The sequence below is a fragment of the Garra rufa genome, chromosome 14, assembly GCF_049309525.1.
Source record: "Garra rufa chromosome 14, GarRuf1.0, whole genome shotgun sequence".
NCBI classification, from domain to species: domain Eukaryota; kingdom Metazoa; phylum Chordata; class Actinopteri; order Cypriniformes; family Cyprinidae; genus Garra; species Garra rufa.
The window spans coordinates 1,413,194-1,428,908 of NC_133374.1; the positions used below are offsets into that span (position 1 = coordinate 1,413,194).

A 15,715-nucleotide genomic window follows, 5' to 3' on the forward strand; every position below is an offset into this window, starting at 1 on the left:
AGAGACAAACTCATCCTAACCTTGGATGACCTGAGGGTGACAACATTTTCAGCACCTGTTTGGACTCTCATTGTGACGGCACCCATTCACTCCAGAGGATCCATTGGTGAGCAAGTGATGCAATGCCACATTTCTCCAAATCTGATGAAGACACAAACTCATACTAATCTTGGATGACCTGAGGGTGAAGATATTTTTAGCAGCTGTTCGGACTCTCATTGTGATGGCACCCATTCACTCCAGAGGATCCATTGGTGAGCAAGTGATGCAATGCTACATTTCTTCAAATCTGATTAGGAGACAAATTTATCCTAATCTTGGACGACCTGAGGGTGAGGACATTTTCAGCAGCAGTTTGGACTCTCATTCTGACGGCACCCATTCACTCCAGAGGATCCATTGGTGAGCAAGTGATGCAGTCTTACATTTCTTCAAATCTGATTAAGAGACAAACTCATCCTAACCTTGGATGACCTGAGGGTGACAACATTTTCAGCACCTGTTTGGACTCTCATTGTGACGGCACCCATTCACTGTAGAGGATCCATTGGTGAGCAAGTGATGCAGTGCCACATTTCTCCAAATCTGATGAAGAAACAAACTCATCCTAATGTTGGATGACCATTCACTGCAGAGGATCCAAGTGATGAGCAAGTGATGCAGTGTTACATTTCTTTAAATCTGATTAGGAGACAAACTCATCCTAATGTTGGATGACCAGATTTAAATAAGTCAGATTACATACAGCACTGAAGTATCACTTCGTTGTGTATTAAAGCGTGTTTTTAACATGCATTTTCTATCTAAAAAGTGGTTTAAAGGCCTTATTTTCAGCAAAAATCCCATTATTGATTGAAAAACTCTCACTTTGTTGCAGCTTTTCAGCTGAATGTCAAGGTCTGTTTGGCAGAAGCAGAGCAAGGTTGATTGTACCGATTCTGATAAATGGTTTTAGAGATCATCTCCCGTCCTGAGCGTCATTCTCCCACACAAGAACTAGCATGAATAAGTGAAGAGACTTTAAATTATGGAATATTTCAGCCCTTAGTCGAAGCGCGTCCTCGCGGAAGCACGTGACGCTCAAACTTCAAACCGGAATCCGCAGAGGCCTCGGTGACGGAAGAACTCGAGATGGAGGGGACGACGAGGGTGGGATGGAGGAGAGGAGACTGAACGTCAGATGAAAGCAGAAGAAAGAGAGAAAGGGCCAATGAAGCTCAAAGCAGAAACACATGAAACGACAACAAAGACACAAACCTGTTCCGGAGGGAGCGTAAACTTTCCCGACTGAAATCTCACCTCATTGTTGGTATTTTGAAACTCTTGATTAGTCTCTAAGATGTTTATGCTAGTTTTGGTTGCAAGGTTATGTAAGTGATGATAAAGTGAAGTGGAACGGTTTGTTTTATGATAGTGATCATCAGTATGTTACTGTACGTCGCACACTACGTACGATAACGGTGGGTCACGATTAATAGATGGTTACTTAGCAAGTAAATGGACACAAATATTAATGTCAGTTAAAAAGACTGAATTAGGTGAGAATAAAAGTCATTATTAGGGGTTCAAGCGTGTAGTGCTGAAACCCTATTGTAACTGATCAAATGGTCATGGATCAGCGATCTCCATGTAAATTTGATCGTGCAGACCAAAGCATAAGTCGTAGGGACTTGAAACTTGGAGGGATGGTAAGTACTCATATTGCCGTTAAAGTCACCAAGATTCGTCCCAATCGCCCTGACGGGGGCGCTACAGCGATAAAAAAACTCAAGGGTCTTATGTCATTGAAATCCTTTCCTCAGATTTGATCGAAATTTTGGGTATTTGGATTTTTTGCAAAAAACTACTTTTGCGAACTAGTCTTAGGTTTTTCGCCCGATTAGAACCAAACCAGTGCAGAAAGATTCTCTGGAGAGCGAATATCAATAATTATCAAAACAAGAAAAGTTGAACTTTTGACTCACTGTCGCAAAGGGGCACCAAAACGTTGGAAAGGGGCACGGCCACTTTTGGTAAAATGTCTATAACTCCTGAACGGAATGAGATATCTTCACCAAACACTGAACACTTATGTAAGAGCTCAATCTGAGGTCGCAGGACAAAAAATGTGGAGCTTGGCCACTTAGTGGTGCTATAAGAGAGGAAAACTGTAAAAATGGCTATATCTGCGCAACCATTTGTCCTATCAACATGAAAATTGCTGTGCTTTGTTATGGTCTAAAGTGCCACAAGTGTCCAACTATCCAAAGTTCTGTTAATTTGAAAGCGAATAATGATTCGCGAACCATAATTTCAGACCAGAACAGTAAATCAAGTTGCGATGGATTTTCAAAAAGCTCTGTTTTAAATCCTTCCAAGCAACGTCGAAATTTGAAAATGAATGACTTTTTTGATCTGGTTTTTGCTAGTGAATCGCTTGAACTGAATGATCGAAGTCACGTGTTTGAATCAATCAGAGCAGCTCCAGCGCAAATGACTCACTCAATTGATTCAGTTTGTCTGTTCCTCCGTTTTTCGCGTCTTCAGCCATGTTTACACGACACTGTGAGTACTACTACTGGCTTAGCTCACTAATTAATTACATTAACTGAAATAAGCGAAAAAAGTATGTTGTTTACAAATATCTATATTTCCATTCCAAAGATAATATCGGACATAATATTCAGGTGAGGTGAAATATAAAATATAAAAATTATGTTCATTAATATAAAAAGCTGCAGCTCAAAATAGATGGTAGATGGAAACATTGTGCTAATATTATGATGGCATTTGTAAATGAATTCACTATATTTGAAATAGTTTGAGCACTGCACTTTAGTTAGATACAGTTCAATTGTAGTAAATGTTACATTTATCAGTAATAAATATTTTTTTGTATCTAACATTAACATTATCTATATTAAATATTAAGGACAGTGTTTTATTTACAAAATGTTTTGGGAAGGTTCTGTATCACAGCTGTTGAGTTCAGCATTTTATTTGAGTGTACAGGTTTTTGTTTACATGGTGTTGGCTATAATTGTGCTTATGAACACAGTGTTAAATCAAAGGCCTTAAAATGAGTCTGTAAACAACAATTAGTCCTAATGAGGGGTTTTGAATGATACGCATGCATTCAAAGTCACTCCACACTCATAAAGAAGCTCTGGAGCTGAAGTGGAAAGCATGGTTGGTAATTTGTAATGATAGTGGATGTGTTAGATGTTGTGCTGATCTGTAATCTGTGAGCAAACAGCATCTGCACTGCAGGCCAGATCCGCTCTACCTGTAAACATGTAAATGCATCTCAAAAGCAGCTCGTTCCATGGGCCTTTATAAAGATAATCTAATCTAGTGTCTGCATGATGTATCTGGTGTTGCTGCGGTGCTGCAGTTCTACAGGATTGAGAAATATTTCATCAACAAATGAAGGAGCCGCAGTCCTGCACAACAATTCACTGCTGATTTATGGGGAACAAACTTTAAAGGTAATTACCGGCACTAAAAACACTGTAGGATGTATGTGTGTGCTATATATGGGACAAACCTAGACTCTCTTTCGGATTGTGTTCTTGAGCCCAATAAACTCATTCCTTGTGCTTTTTAATGTTTTTAAAGTCTCTTCTGCTCACCAAGCCTTCAATTAATTGATCCAAAGTACAGCAAAAGCAGTAATAGTGTGATATATTTTTATTATTTAAAATAACTGCTTTTTATTTGAATATATTTTAAAATCTAATTTATTTCTGTGATCAAAGCTGAATTTTCAGTATCATTTCATCGTCTTCATTGTCACATGATTTTTCAGAAATGATTCCAATATTCTGATATGCTGTTTAAGAAATAGAAATGAATACTTTTATATAGCAAGGATGGTTTAAATTGGTTTAAATCAGAAGTGATGATAAAGACATTTATAATGTTACAGAAGATTTCTATTTCAGACAAATGCAAGGATCATGTGACACTGCAGCCTGGAGTAATGATGCTGAAAATTCAGCTTTGATCACAGGAATGAATTAGATCTTAAAATATATTCAAATAGAAAACAGTTATTTTAAATAGTAAAAATATTTCAGAATTTTACCGTTTTTTTCTGTACTTTGGATCAAACAAATGCAGGCTTGGTGAACAGAAAATACTTCATTAAAAAGCAATAAAAGTTACACTGTCCAAAAACTTTTGACTAGTAGTGTATTTTTAAATTAATATTTTCTTATTTATTTTCAGTTTATTTTTGTTCATTTTTTTTTCTATTTTCATGTTTTTTCAGTTCTTCTATTTTTTTATTTTATTTTGATCACTCTTTTGTTTGCTGTTGTGACTTAAATCATTTTCAGTAATGACAACAGAAGTAGTTTGAGTATTCATTTATTGGGCAATTCCACTTTAAATACTTTAAGTTGAAAAGACACAACATTCAACATTCACTCTCTTGCTCTTTTACTTTTTAGTTGTTTTATTTGTTCATTCTTGTATTTCTTCGGCTCTTTATCTGTTTGTTGACTTAGTTCTTTTGTTCTATTTTTTCTTTAGTTTTAAATTCATTTGTCATTATTGTTCTTTGAAATATTTTTGTTTTTGTTTTGTTTTTATTCTTTAATTTCTTTACTGTTTCATTTGGTGTCTTGCTCTTTTATACTTTATCTGTTGTTTTATTTGTTCATTCGTGTGCATTCCTTCGGCTCTTTATCTGTTTGTTAACTTATTTTGTCATTCTTTTATTTGTTCTACCTTTTGTTCATTCTTTTGTTCTATTTTTTCTTTAGTTTTAAATTCATTTGTCATTATTTTTCTTTGAAAAATTTGTGTTTTTGTTTTGTTTTCATTCTTTAATTTCTTTACTCTTTGGCTCTTTTTGATTTCTTTGTTTGTTACTATTTCTTCTCATTCTTGTTCATTCTTCAATTCATTTTTTTGTTTATTTTTCTGTTGATTACTCATTAATTAATTTTAGTTTGTTTTCTTTAGTTCTTTTTGATTTCTTTGTTTGTTTGTTCCTTTTTTCTCACTCTTGTTCATCCCTCAAATTTAAGTTTTTGCGCTCATGTACAATCTTTTTCTTTCGTTTTGTTCATTTTTTTCTCTACTCTTTTCCTTTTTTTATTTGTTTGCAGATTTATTCTTTAACTAGTTTTGTTTATTCTTTAGTTTTTCCTTTTGTTGATCATTTTGTTGTTGTTTTTTGTTCCTTTTTTATTAATCCATTTTTGTCTTAATTCTGTCTTCTAATCTTTCATATTTATGTTTCTCATGTTATTTTCCTCCTCATACACAGAAACTCAAACGTTCAGACACGGATGAGACGTTAAACTCCTCTTGCTCCGTCAGACATCTCCAGATCATTAAGACTAGTCTCTAATCTAACACATTTAATGAGTTACACAGGTCCACCGCTGGCAGGCTGTGAGACTGAAGTGTCATTTTATCACCCTTTCCTCAATGTCCATAACACACAGTCCTGCATCACTAGGCCAGACTTTGACCTTTTTCATTCCAATACATGTCTGTGTTTATAGATCTCAGACAATGATTGATGCCTCACTCCAAACCCTTTTTTTCAAGCAGAATGTGCTGGAGAAACCGCCATTTCCTCATTTTTATGATGCAAAAACACATCATAGTGAATCTACAAAGAGTGTTTGTGTGAAAACAGCCATATACTGCAGCCGTTCCTGTTTCAGTGACATTACAGCTCTCTAATTACTGACCCGAGTGTTTGCAAGACCTGATTAAACCCGCCAGCCTCTCTAATAACTGCTTTGAAGCACATTTCTCGAGCTCCTTTTTTACCAGATAAAACAACAATTAGACATTAAAACCATTGCATACATAAACCTGTTTGTTGTCTGTTGTTCTTTTTTGTTTGTTCACAACTATTTTTCTTTCATATATTTTGGTTCTTTTGTTTATTCTTCAATTTGTTCACTCTTTTGCTCTTTTGTTTTTTTTTTTTCATTTCTGTGTGTATTTCTTCTGGGGTTTTTTGTTTGTTAAATTATTCTTTCAGTTGTTCATTATTTTGTCCTATTTTATCTTTTGTTAATTCATTTGTGATTTTTCTTTTTTTTAGCTTATTTTCTTTATTTTTTTGTTCTGTTTTTTTTTTCAGCTTGTTGAACAAAAATATTTCAGAGAAACATAAATGTTAATAAATATTATTCTTTCATTCTTTCAGTTGTTTCCTCTTCATTCTCTCATTCTGACGGCACCCATTCACTGCAGAGGATGCAATGGTGAGCAAGTAATGCAATGCTACATTTCTCCAAATCTGATAAAGAAACAAACTCATTCTAATCTTGGACGGCCTGAGGTTGATGACATTTTCAGTAACTATTCGGACTGTCATTCTGACGGCACCCATTCACTGCAGAGGACCCATTGGTGAGATAGTGATGTAATGACATATTTCTCCAAATCTGATGAAGAAACAAACTCATCTACATCTTAGATGGCCTGGGGTTGAGGACATTTTCAGTAGCTATTCGGACTGTCATTCTGACGGCACCCATTCACTGCAGAGGATCCATTGGTGAGCAAGTAATGCAATGCTACAATTCTCCAAATCTGATAAAGAAACAAACTCATTCTAATCTTGGACGGCCTGAGGTTGAGGACATTTTCAGTAGCTATTCGGACTGTCATTCTGACGGCACCCATTTACTGCAGAGGACCCATTGGTGAGATAGTGATGTAATGACATATTTCTCCAAATCTGATGAAGAAACAAACTCATCCTAATCTTGGACGGCCTGAGGTTGATGACATTTTCAGTAGCTATTCGGACTGTCATTCTGACGGCACCCATTCACTGCAGAGGACCCATTGGTGAGATAGTGATGTATTGACATATTTCTCCAAATCTGATGAAGAAACAAACTCATCTACATCTTAGATGGCCTGGGGTTGAGGACATTTTCAGCAGCTGTTCGGACTCTCATTCTGACGGCACCCATTGCCTGCAGAGGATCCACTGGTGAGCAAGTGATGCAATGCTACAGTTCTCCAAATCTGATGAAGAAACAAACTCATCCTAATGTTGGATGACCTGAGGGTGAGGACATTTTCAGCAGCTGTTCGGACTCTCATTCTGACGGCACCCATTCACTGCGAAGGATCCATTGGTGAGTGAGTGACGGAATTACATATTTCTCCAAATCTGATGAAGAAACATAGTCATCCTAATCTTAGATGGCCTTAGGACGAATAAATGTCCAGCAAATGTTCATTTTTAGGTGAACTGTTTCTTTAAATAGTTTATATAGTTCATACTCAGGTCACTGAGGTATCAAACGGAAATATTCTGATCACTAAGTTGATTTCAGTGTGTTGAGATTCATGCAGCAGCTCCACAGATCTACAAAATTCATCATTGCACACATTCATTCAAACAAACACATAATTGGACTACTTTTTTCTGGAGGTTCTCTGGAGCCATCTGCTGTTAGAAAACACCTGAGCTGCTGCTTTACATTCATTTCTGAATGGGATTGTGAAATACTGAAATATTTGTCTGTAAAGCTGCTTTGAAACAATGTGCATTGTGTATTATAAATAAAACTGACTTAATTTGACTTGTGTGTGTTCATTATTGTAGTGATATTGCCCTGATGGAAGATCCAACCAGAGCCCATTTAAGATTTCTAACAGAGGCAGTAAGGTTTAGATTTTCTATCCATTGGTATTTGACAGAATCCATGATGCCACGTTTTTAAACAAGATGTCCAGGACCTCCGGCAGAAAAATAGGCCCACAACATTAAAGACCCAGCAGTATTTTGAAGTTACTTTTAAAAGTAATGCATTACAAAATTGAGTTACTCCCTAAAAAAGTAACTTATTACGTTACTTAGTTACTTTTCATGGGACGTATGCGTTATGTTACTTTTGCGTTACTTTTTAAATCTGGACAGGGCTTGCTTGTTTGTTTTTAACATAAAAAGTTCTATTTTTGTCAAATGTAAAAGCCTTTTCACAAAAAAAACCTCAGGCTTAGGGAAAAGTTAATTGACGTCTGTACAGTAGACCGCAGGAGAAAAAATGTCAACTATTCAGCAATAAAAAAAGAAAAACAAATGTTATATTATCTTGAGTAATTTTTGCTTATTAGTATGGATGTACTGGATCATTGAAGGTCGGGAGCAAAGACATCGGTTAATAAAATGGGATTAAATACATAAAGGATATTTGTATTATTTAACATTTAATTATTGCAGGTTTGCATTGAATTTCACTGTTTTTATTCATTTTGAAGAACACTTTATTTGTTTTTTTAGTAAGTGAAATTATTATTTTTTTTGCATGTTCATATTTATTCTAGAACTAAAGTTACATCTTACTCACAATTTCTTTTCTTACAGCCACTTTCTATTTTGTGAAGCTCAACAAACTTGTTCTGCACATCAGAACTACATTCTTTGGTTTTACTTCTTGTGATGGATGATTAAGGGAATTAGGTCTTTTTTTCCTCATATTTATAATCCTGTGGAACAGAAAGTCATGGCTGGACAATTTTATACTCCTAGCCACCCTGGTGTGCTAAAATTGTTTACTATAAATGGAAATATATTTCAAAGATATTTTACTTAGACAAATTTCTAGGGGTGCCAATAATTGTGGCCAATGTGAACTATTGTAAAACATTTATTTCATAATGAGATTTCCCCCTCAGTTTTCCTCGTTTTACTTCAATGAAAGGTTAGAATTTTGTGAATTTTTGTGTGTGTGTGTGTGTGTGTGTGTCTGTGTGTGTCTGTGTGTATAGGTGTGTGTGTGTGTGTGTGTGTGTGTGTGTGTGTGTGTGTGTGTGTGTGTGTGTGTGTGTGTGTGTGTGTGTGTGTGTGTGTGTGTGTGTGTGTGTGTGTGTGTGTGCGCGCGCGCGCGTGTGTGTGTGTGTGTGTGTGTGTGTGTGTGTGTGTGTGTGTATAGGTGTGTACACACTCTTATGGCTAATATTGCCCACAATCCATTGCGCTTTGGCAAAGGATTCGGTCCAGAACTACAAACACGAATAAAACGCGTTAAAAAAACTACAAACATGGCGGATCTGCGCGACCTGCCGTTAGGTAGAGATGCTTAGAAAAAGGGGTTTAAGTTATTAATAATCAATATTAATATATATTAATATATCAATAATCAATAAACTGGTAAAAAAATATTTATTTAATGTTATTTGTGTTATATTTCATCTGCAACACCAATGTGAACTTTTATAAACACTTGTTTGCTCGTTAAATGCATCATTATGCAGAAAATATGAGCAGTTTTGGCAGATCAATGTGCTACTTTTCTCTCCAATACGATAGGGTGTTAAATTAAATTAAATGTGGAGGATGTTAACTGTGATAAGATGATTGACAGGCCAGTTTAAGACGTGATAGCATGTCCCAAAGCTTGGCTTCTCTTCTACTACACAATCAGAAGTGTGTACTTTTTCTTCACCAAAAGAGTACATACTTTAAGGGTGTAGTAAAAGTGTGTACACTGGAACGCAGCATAATTCTAAAACTAAAGAACACAGAGTGCAGTTCTTCGTTCGGCCGGTGGGTGGCGGTGATGTGCTGCAGTACTCAGTTCACTCAGCGAGCGGCAGTAGAGCGCTAGGTGTCACGCGCATTAGCCGTCGAAGAAGAACTAGCCTAAACCGTATCAGCGGTAGTGAGTCGGATTCAGAGAAACAGCAGCAGACAAAATCATGGAGGAAACCGCGAAAAAGGAAAAAAAGCAGTCCGAAATCACAGAGGAGAAGGACAAACAGCCCGCGGGGAAGGATAAGGACAAGAAAGAGGAGCAGGAGCTGGTAAGAGACGAAAAAACACGCGATGAAGACTGAGTTTGAATTCCGCCTGAGTCACTCTGCAGGCCGGACTCTCAAACACATCCACAAAACACACTGTAATGCATTACTAACCATGATTTAACTGTTATTATAAATCAATATTGCCACGAGACACTTTAAAACACAATATCTGTGATTATAAGGCGTTAATACGATTAATGTGCAAAATTTACTGAGCTACAGAGATAGCCCAGAGGTGTTCGTTTGCCTCATATAGCATATACATATATAAACACAGGGATTTATTGAATGAATGTGTGGATGAACTTAATAAATATGATTCACTGAGGAGAAATTTGATTGTCTGATTTTAAAATAATTCTCTTATATTGTTTGTAGACGTCTGATGTGTGTGTGGTATAGTAAATATGCCTTTATATGATGTGTTTGTTGTTGTTTTTGCAGTCAGAGGAAGATAAACAGCTTCAGGAGGAGTTGGAGATGCTCGTGGAAAGACTTGGTGTAAGTTTAGTTTGTTTTTGTTGGATGTTTTTACTGTTATTTTTGGTGAATTTTCTTGTGTGAATTGTTTGTTTTATAATTATGGATCAAAGTCTAATTAACTTTTTAATTTTTCGAAATGTCTCACTGATGCAAAATAATGTTGCTAATAACACCAATAATGTCCATAAATCAAATTGTGATGGATAAAATAGTAACTAAAACCAACTAATAAATAATAAAAGAACTTAAAATTGTTTTTTAAGTAATTTGTATTTTTTTTAATCGCTTGCTGATGTAAAAAATACCAATAATGTAATTTTCCATTTTTCACAAGAAAATGGAATTATGATAAATAAATACAATAAAAATGGCATAGGAGCATGTTTTAATAATAATATAAAATTAATAATATATCATTAATATTAATAAAACTGAAAATATTTTAAAACTATTTAGAAATATGTTTTTTTTAATCTATAAATTACTAATAAAAACATATGAAGCTAATAAAAATGGTTAAAAAAGTAACCCTTTTTTTAAAAGAAAATTAGAAATGTTAAAACTGCTAATGCTAAAACTGAAATAACGGATAAGAAATAATATTTAGAAATCATAATAAAATTATAATAAAAAAATAATGAAAATGACAGATCTTTTAAAAACTAAGAAAAAAATGTGTTCTCAACTACCTGAAGTAAGTTGAAGTACTAAAATCATTACAACTGAAATAAAAAAAAGTGAACTTGTTACAATAAAAAAATAAAATAAAATGGCAGTGCATAATAAAATTACTTAAAAACTGAAAATATAAAAATAAAAGCATTTCTGAAATGACTCACTGATACAAAATATTGTTTACCAATGAAGTCAGTCAGTTTTTGATGAATAAAATACTAATTAAAACAACTAAGAAAAATGTATAAAAGAACTTAACATTTTAAAAAACATTTAAGAAAAAAATATATTTTTAAAGAAAATTAGTTTAGTAAAATACTAAAAAAAAATCTTAGTTGAATGATTGAAGTTTAATAATTGATTTAAGTTAAAGTACTTAAGTTACTAAAACTGAAAAGAAATCTTTTTTAAAAACTAACTAAAAAGTACAGAAAGCTAATAAAAATAATTAAAAAAAGTTTGAAATATTGACACTTAGGTTCAAGTACTAGAATTACCAACCTAAAACTGAAATAAAAAGAAATGTAAGCGATTTAGAAAATAATAAAATGACAAAGCACGTAACAAAATAGCATAAAATGAAAACGGAAAATATACAAATTTCTGAAATGAGTTGCAGATGCGAACAGTAATATCATTGCTAATTTCTCACAATAAAATCTAATCCTCCTTATAAATAAAAGCCTAAAAAAACGAACTGAAATAAGTTGTAGTTAAAGTACTAAGATTACTAAAACTGAAAAGAGATTAAAACCATTTAGAAATATAAAAAAATCTATTCAAATACTAATAAAAATTATAAAAAAAACTTTTGAAATATTGACATTTAAGTTCAAATGCTAGAATTGCAAAACTAAAGCAAATTAAGAAAAATAATGGAAGCTATTTATTTATTTGAACAAATAAAAATAAGTTGAAACTAAAATTAAAATATAAATGTTTACCAATAACGTCATTGTCCATTTTTCACACACACACACACACACACACACACACACACACACACACACACACACACACACACACACACACACACACACACACACACAAAAATCAAATCCTAATGGATTAAATCATGTTAATTTAACTTAACTAGTATTTTTTTTTCTATGTATTTGTCTTTGTTATCAGCTAATATATATATATATATATATATAAAATTACATCCTGGCTTACATTATTTGTCACTCAATATTCAGTTTGACTTGCATTTCATAAGTTAAATGTGTTATGACTGTAATTGTCTGGCATTTTTTGGTGTGACGTTTGTTCTGTGTCCTGTGACAAGTCTCTGTACTAAAATTACTAAAACTGATAAGAAATTAAAACCATTTAGAACTAATAAAAAAAATCTATTTTGAGTTGAAAAAATGTAAATATTGACATTTAAGTTCAAGTACTAGAATTGCCAAACTAAAGCAAATAAAAAGAAATTAAGCTATTTATTTATTTGAAAAAATAAAAATACGTTGAATTACTAAAATTAAATGTTTACCAATAACTTTTAAATTTTTCACACATGCACACAAAAAATCTAATCCTAATGGATAAAATCACATCCTGGCTTACATTATTTGTCACTAAATATTGAGTTTGACTTGCATTTTCTAAGTGCAATGTGTTGTGTGATTGTCTGGCATTTTCTCAGGAGAAGGACACGTCTCTGTACCGTCCTGCTCTGGAAGAACTGCGTCGTCAGATTCGCTCCTCCACGACCTCCATGACGTCGGTGCCTAAACCGCTCAAGTTCCTGCGACCCCATTACGCCAAACTCAAGGAGATCTACCAGAACATGTCGTCCGGAGAGAACAAGGTGCGTGTCTGCGCTGTCAGTCAAACAGGGTGAGGATCAGTCAGTATTTGTTTGTGTGCAGCGTGACAGTCTCTTTCTTTCTGTTTCACAGCATTTCTGTGCTGATGTGGTGTCTGTTCTGGCCATGACCATGAGCACAGAGCGAGAGTGTCTCAAATACCGTCTGCTGGGCTCACAAGAGGAGCTCGCATCATGGGGCCATGAATACGTCAGGTACGTCAGCCAGACATTATAACAAAAACACTATAAGTGCATAACAAAATTACTGAAATCCCAACTAAAATATAAAAATGTAGTAATAATTTTTTTGCAGTTTCTATTGATGAAACTTAAAAATGTTGTTGAAATGCTAAAATTACAAAAAATGAAATTAAAAATAAAAATAAATAGGAATATTAACAAATAAAAATCACATTAAAACATGAAAATATAAACATAAAACTGAAAATATAAAAAAGGTAATTCAAAATATTTATACATTATATAAACAAAACTTATAAATGTAATTTTGGCCAATAACTAAAAAAAAGTTTAGGTTAAGGTATTAAAATGACTAGAACTACAAGTGGAAAAAAAAGTAAATGGAAATATATATGTATATTAAAAACTTTTAAAAAGTGCATAAAACATTATAATAAGTGCACACCAAAATTATGAAAATCCCAACTAAAGTAAAATTAACAAACTCAAGTTGGGAGGGGAAAAAAATAAATAAATTATATATATAATTTTTTTTTGTTGTTGTTGCTAATCCTATAAATAAAATTTAATAATGTTAAGTTGAAATGCTAAAATTACAAAAACTGAAGTTAAAGTAAAAAAAGTACTAAAAAAGTAAAAATTAATAGAAATATTAAAAATAAAAATCCCACAATCACGTAAAATGATTAAAACTTGATTTAAAACATAAAAGCTATAGATATAGATGTAGAAGCTAGAAAAATAAACTGATAATTATATATATTACAAACTTTAAAGAAAAAGTGCATAACAAAACTACTAAAATCCGAACTACTGAAAATATTAAAACTTTTATATATAATATTTTTTATTTATTTATATTCCATACATATTATATATTTTTATTATTTTAAATATATTTTTTTTCTAATTATATACATGCAATTTAAAAATGTTAAGTTGAAATGCTAAAATTACAAAAACTAATGTTAAAGTAAAAAAAGTACTAAAAAAGTAAAGAGAAATGGGAATATTAAAAATAAAAATCTCAAAATCATGTGAAATGATTAAAACTTGAAAATATAAACATAAAACTGATAATTTAAAACATGAAAGCTGTAGATAAAGATGTAGAAGCTTATATATATTTATCTCTATGTATATATAGAAGCTTTAAATAAAAATGTATTTTATTAAATACAAATAAAATAAATAACAAAATTAATAAAGTCCCAACTACTCAAGTCGAAAATATAAACTTAATATGTATATAGAATTAATATGTATTTATTCATTTTTCATATATTTTATATTATTTTTACTCTAAATATATATTTTTGGTAATTATATGCATGAAATGTAATGCTAATGCTAAAATATAAATATAAAAACATATTTTAAACCTCTAAATTATTATATAAATAATACTAAAACACTGCATTAGACTAGAAACCAGCAATCTCTGTTTTAACTTTCATTTTGGTTAATTGTCTTGAGGTTTTCTTATTTCTGTAAACCTCAGAACCTTCCCATTGACTAGTTCTCCATCAGAAGTGCATTCTGGGAACTTTCTAGCTCTGCCCAAGTAAACATTCTGTCTAAAATGAACCAATCACTGACGTGATCTCGTCTGTGTTTGCAGGCATCTTGCAGGAGAGGTCGCAAAGGAATGGCAGGAGATCGAGGAAGGCGATAAAGCTCAACAGGAAGTCCTGCTAAAGCTGGTCAAAGAGATCGTCCCCTATAACATGGCCCACAATGCCGAGCACGAGGCCTGCGACCTCCTGATGGAAATCGAGCGGCTCGACATGCTGGACACGTACATCGATGAAAACGCCTATGCCAAAGTCTGCCTCTACCTGACCAGGTGAGACCAGTGTTTACCCACAATTCCACTAAACACACGTCTGTAAGTGTCGTCCTGCTCTAATCTGTGTTTGTGTCTCCAGCTGTGTGAGTTACGTCCCCGAACCGGAGAACTCTGCCCTGCTGAAATGCGCTCTCAACATCTTCCGGAAGTTTAACCGTTACCCAGAAGCCCTGAGGGCTGGCGCTGATGCTCAATGACGTGGAGCTAGTGGAGAACATCTTCACTTCCTGCAAGGACATGTATGACGCACATGCAGTGAAAACTGAATTTCCATTTGCTAAGCATGATAGTTAACAGTCCGTCTGCTGTGTTCAGTGTCATTCAGAAGCAGATGGCCTTCATGTTGGGCCGCCACGGCATGTTCCTGGAGCTCAATGAAGATGTGGAGGATATGAAGATCTGACGGAAGATCATGTCCAATGTTCAGCTCAACAGCAACTTCCTTGCACTCGCTAGAGAGGTGATGAAACACACAGTCTCATTAAATATCCACGTTATGTTTGACCACAGACCTCTTGGTAACACCTTTACAATAAGGTTCATTAGTTAACATTAGTTAACCGCATTAATCAACATGAACTAATAATGAACTGCACTTATACAGCATTTATTAATCTGTGTTAATGTTAATTTCAACATTTACTAATACATCATTAAAATCTTGTTAACATTAGTTAATGCATTGTGAACTAACATGAACAAACAATGAACAACTGTATTTCCGTTAACTAAACGTTAATGAAGATTAGTAAATACAGTAACAAATGTATTGCTCATGGTTAGTTCATGTTAGTTAATACATTAACTAATGTTTAACTAATGAACCTTTATTGTAAAGTGTTACCAGGATTTGATTTTAACAAAAAAAAAAAATTATAAAGTTGTAAATATGTATTATGGGATTTAAGGCAAAATTT

At 33.4% G+C, this 15,715-nt stretch overlaps 1 protein-coding gene across 1 annotated transcript; it reads left to right on the forward strand.

Moving 5' to 3' along the window:
* The first annotated feature begins 9,611 nt into the window (after positions 1-9,611).
* LOC141285429 (26S proteasome non-ATPase regulatory subunit 2-like) lies at positions 9,612-15,275 on the forward strand. The gene is made up of 7 exons (XM_073818446.1): positions 9,612-9,777; positions 10,222-10,278; positions 12,584-12,748; positions 12,840-12,961; positions 14,571-14,795; positions 14,878-15,037; positions 15,114-15,275. The coding sequence occupies exons 1-6, from the start codon at positions 9,673-9,675 to the stop codon at positions 14,993-14,995; spliced, it is 792 nt and encodes a 263-aa protein (XP_073674547.1). The 5' UTR covers positions 9,612-9,672; the 3' UTR covers positions 14,996-15,037; positions 15,114-15,275.
* Positions 15,276-15,715: the final 440 nt, after the last annotated feature.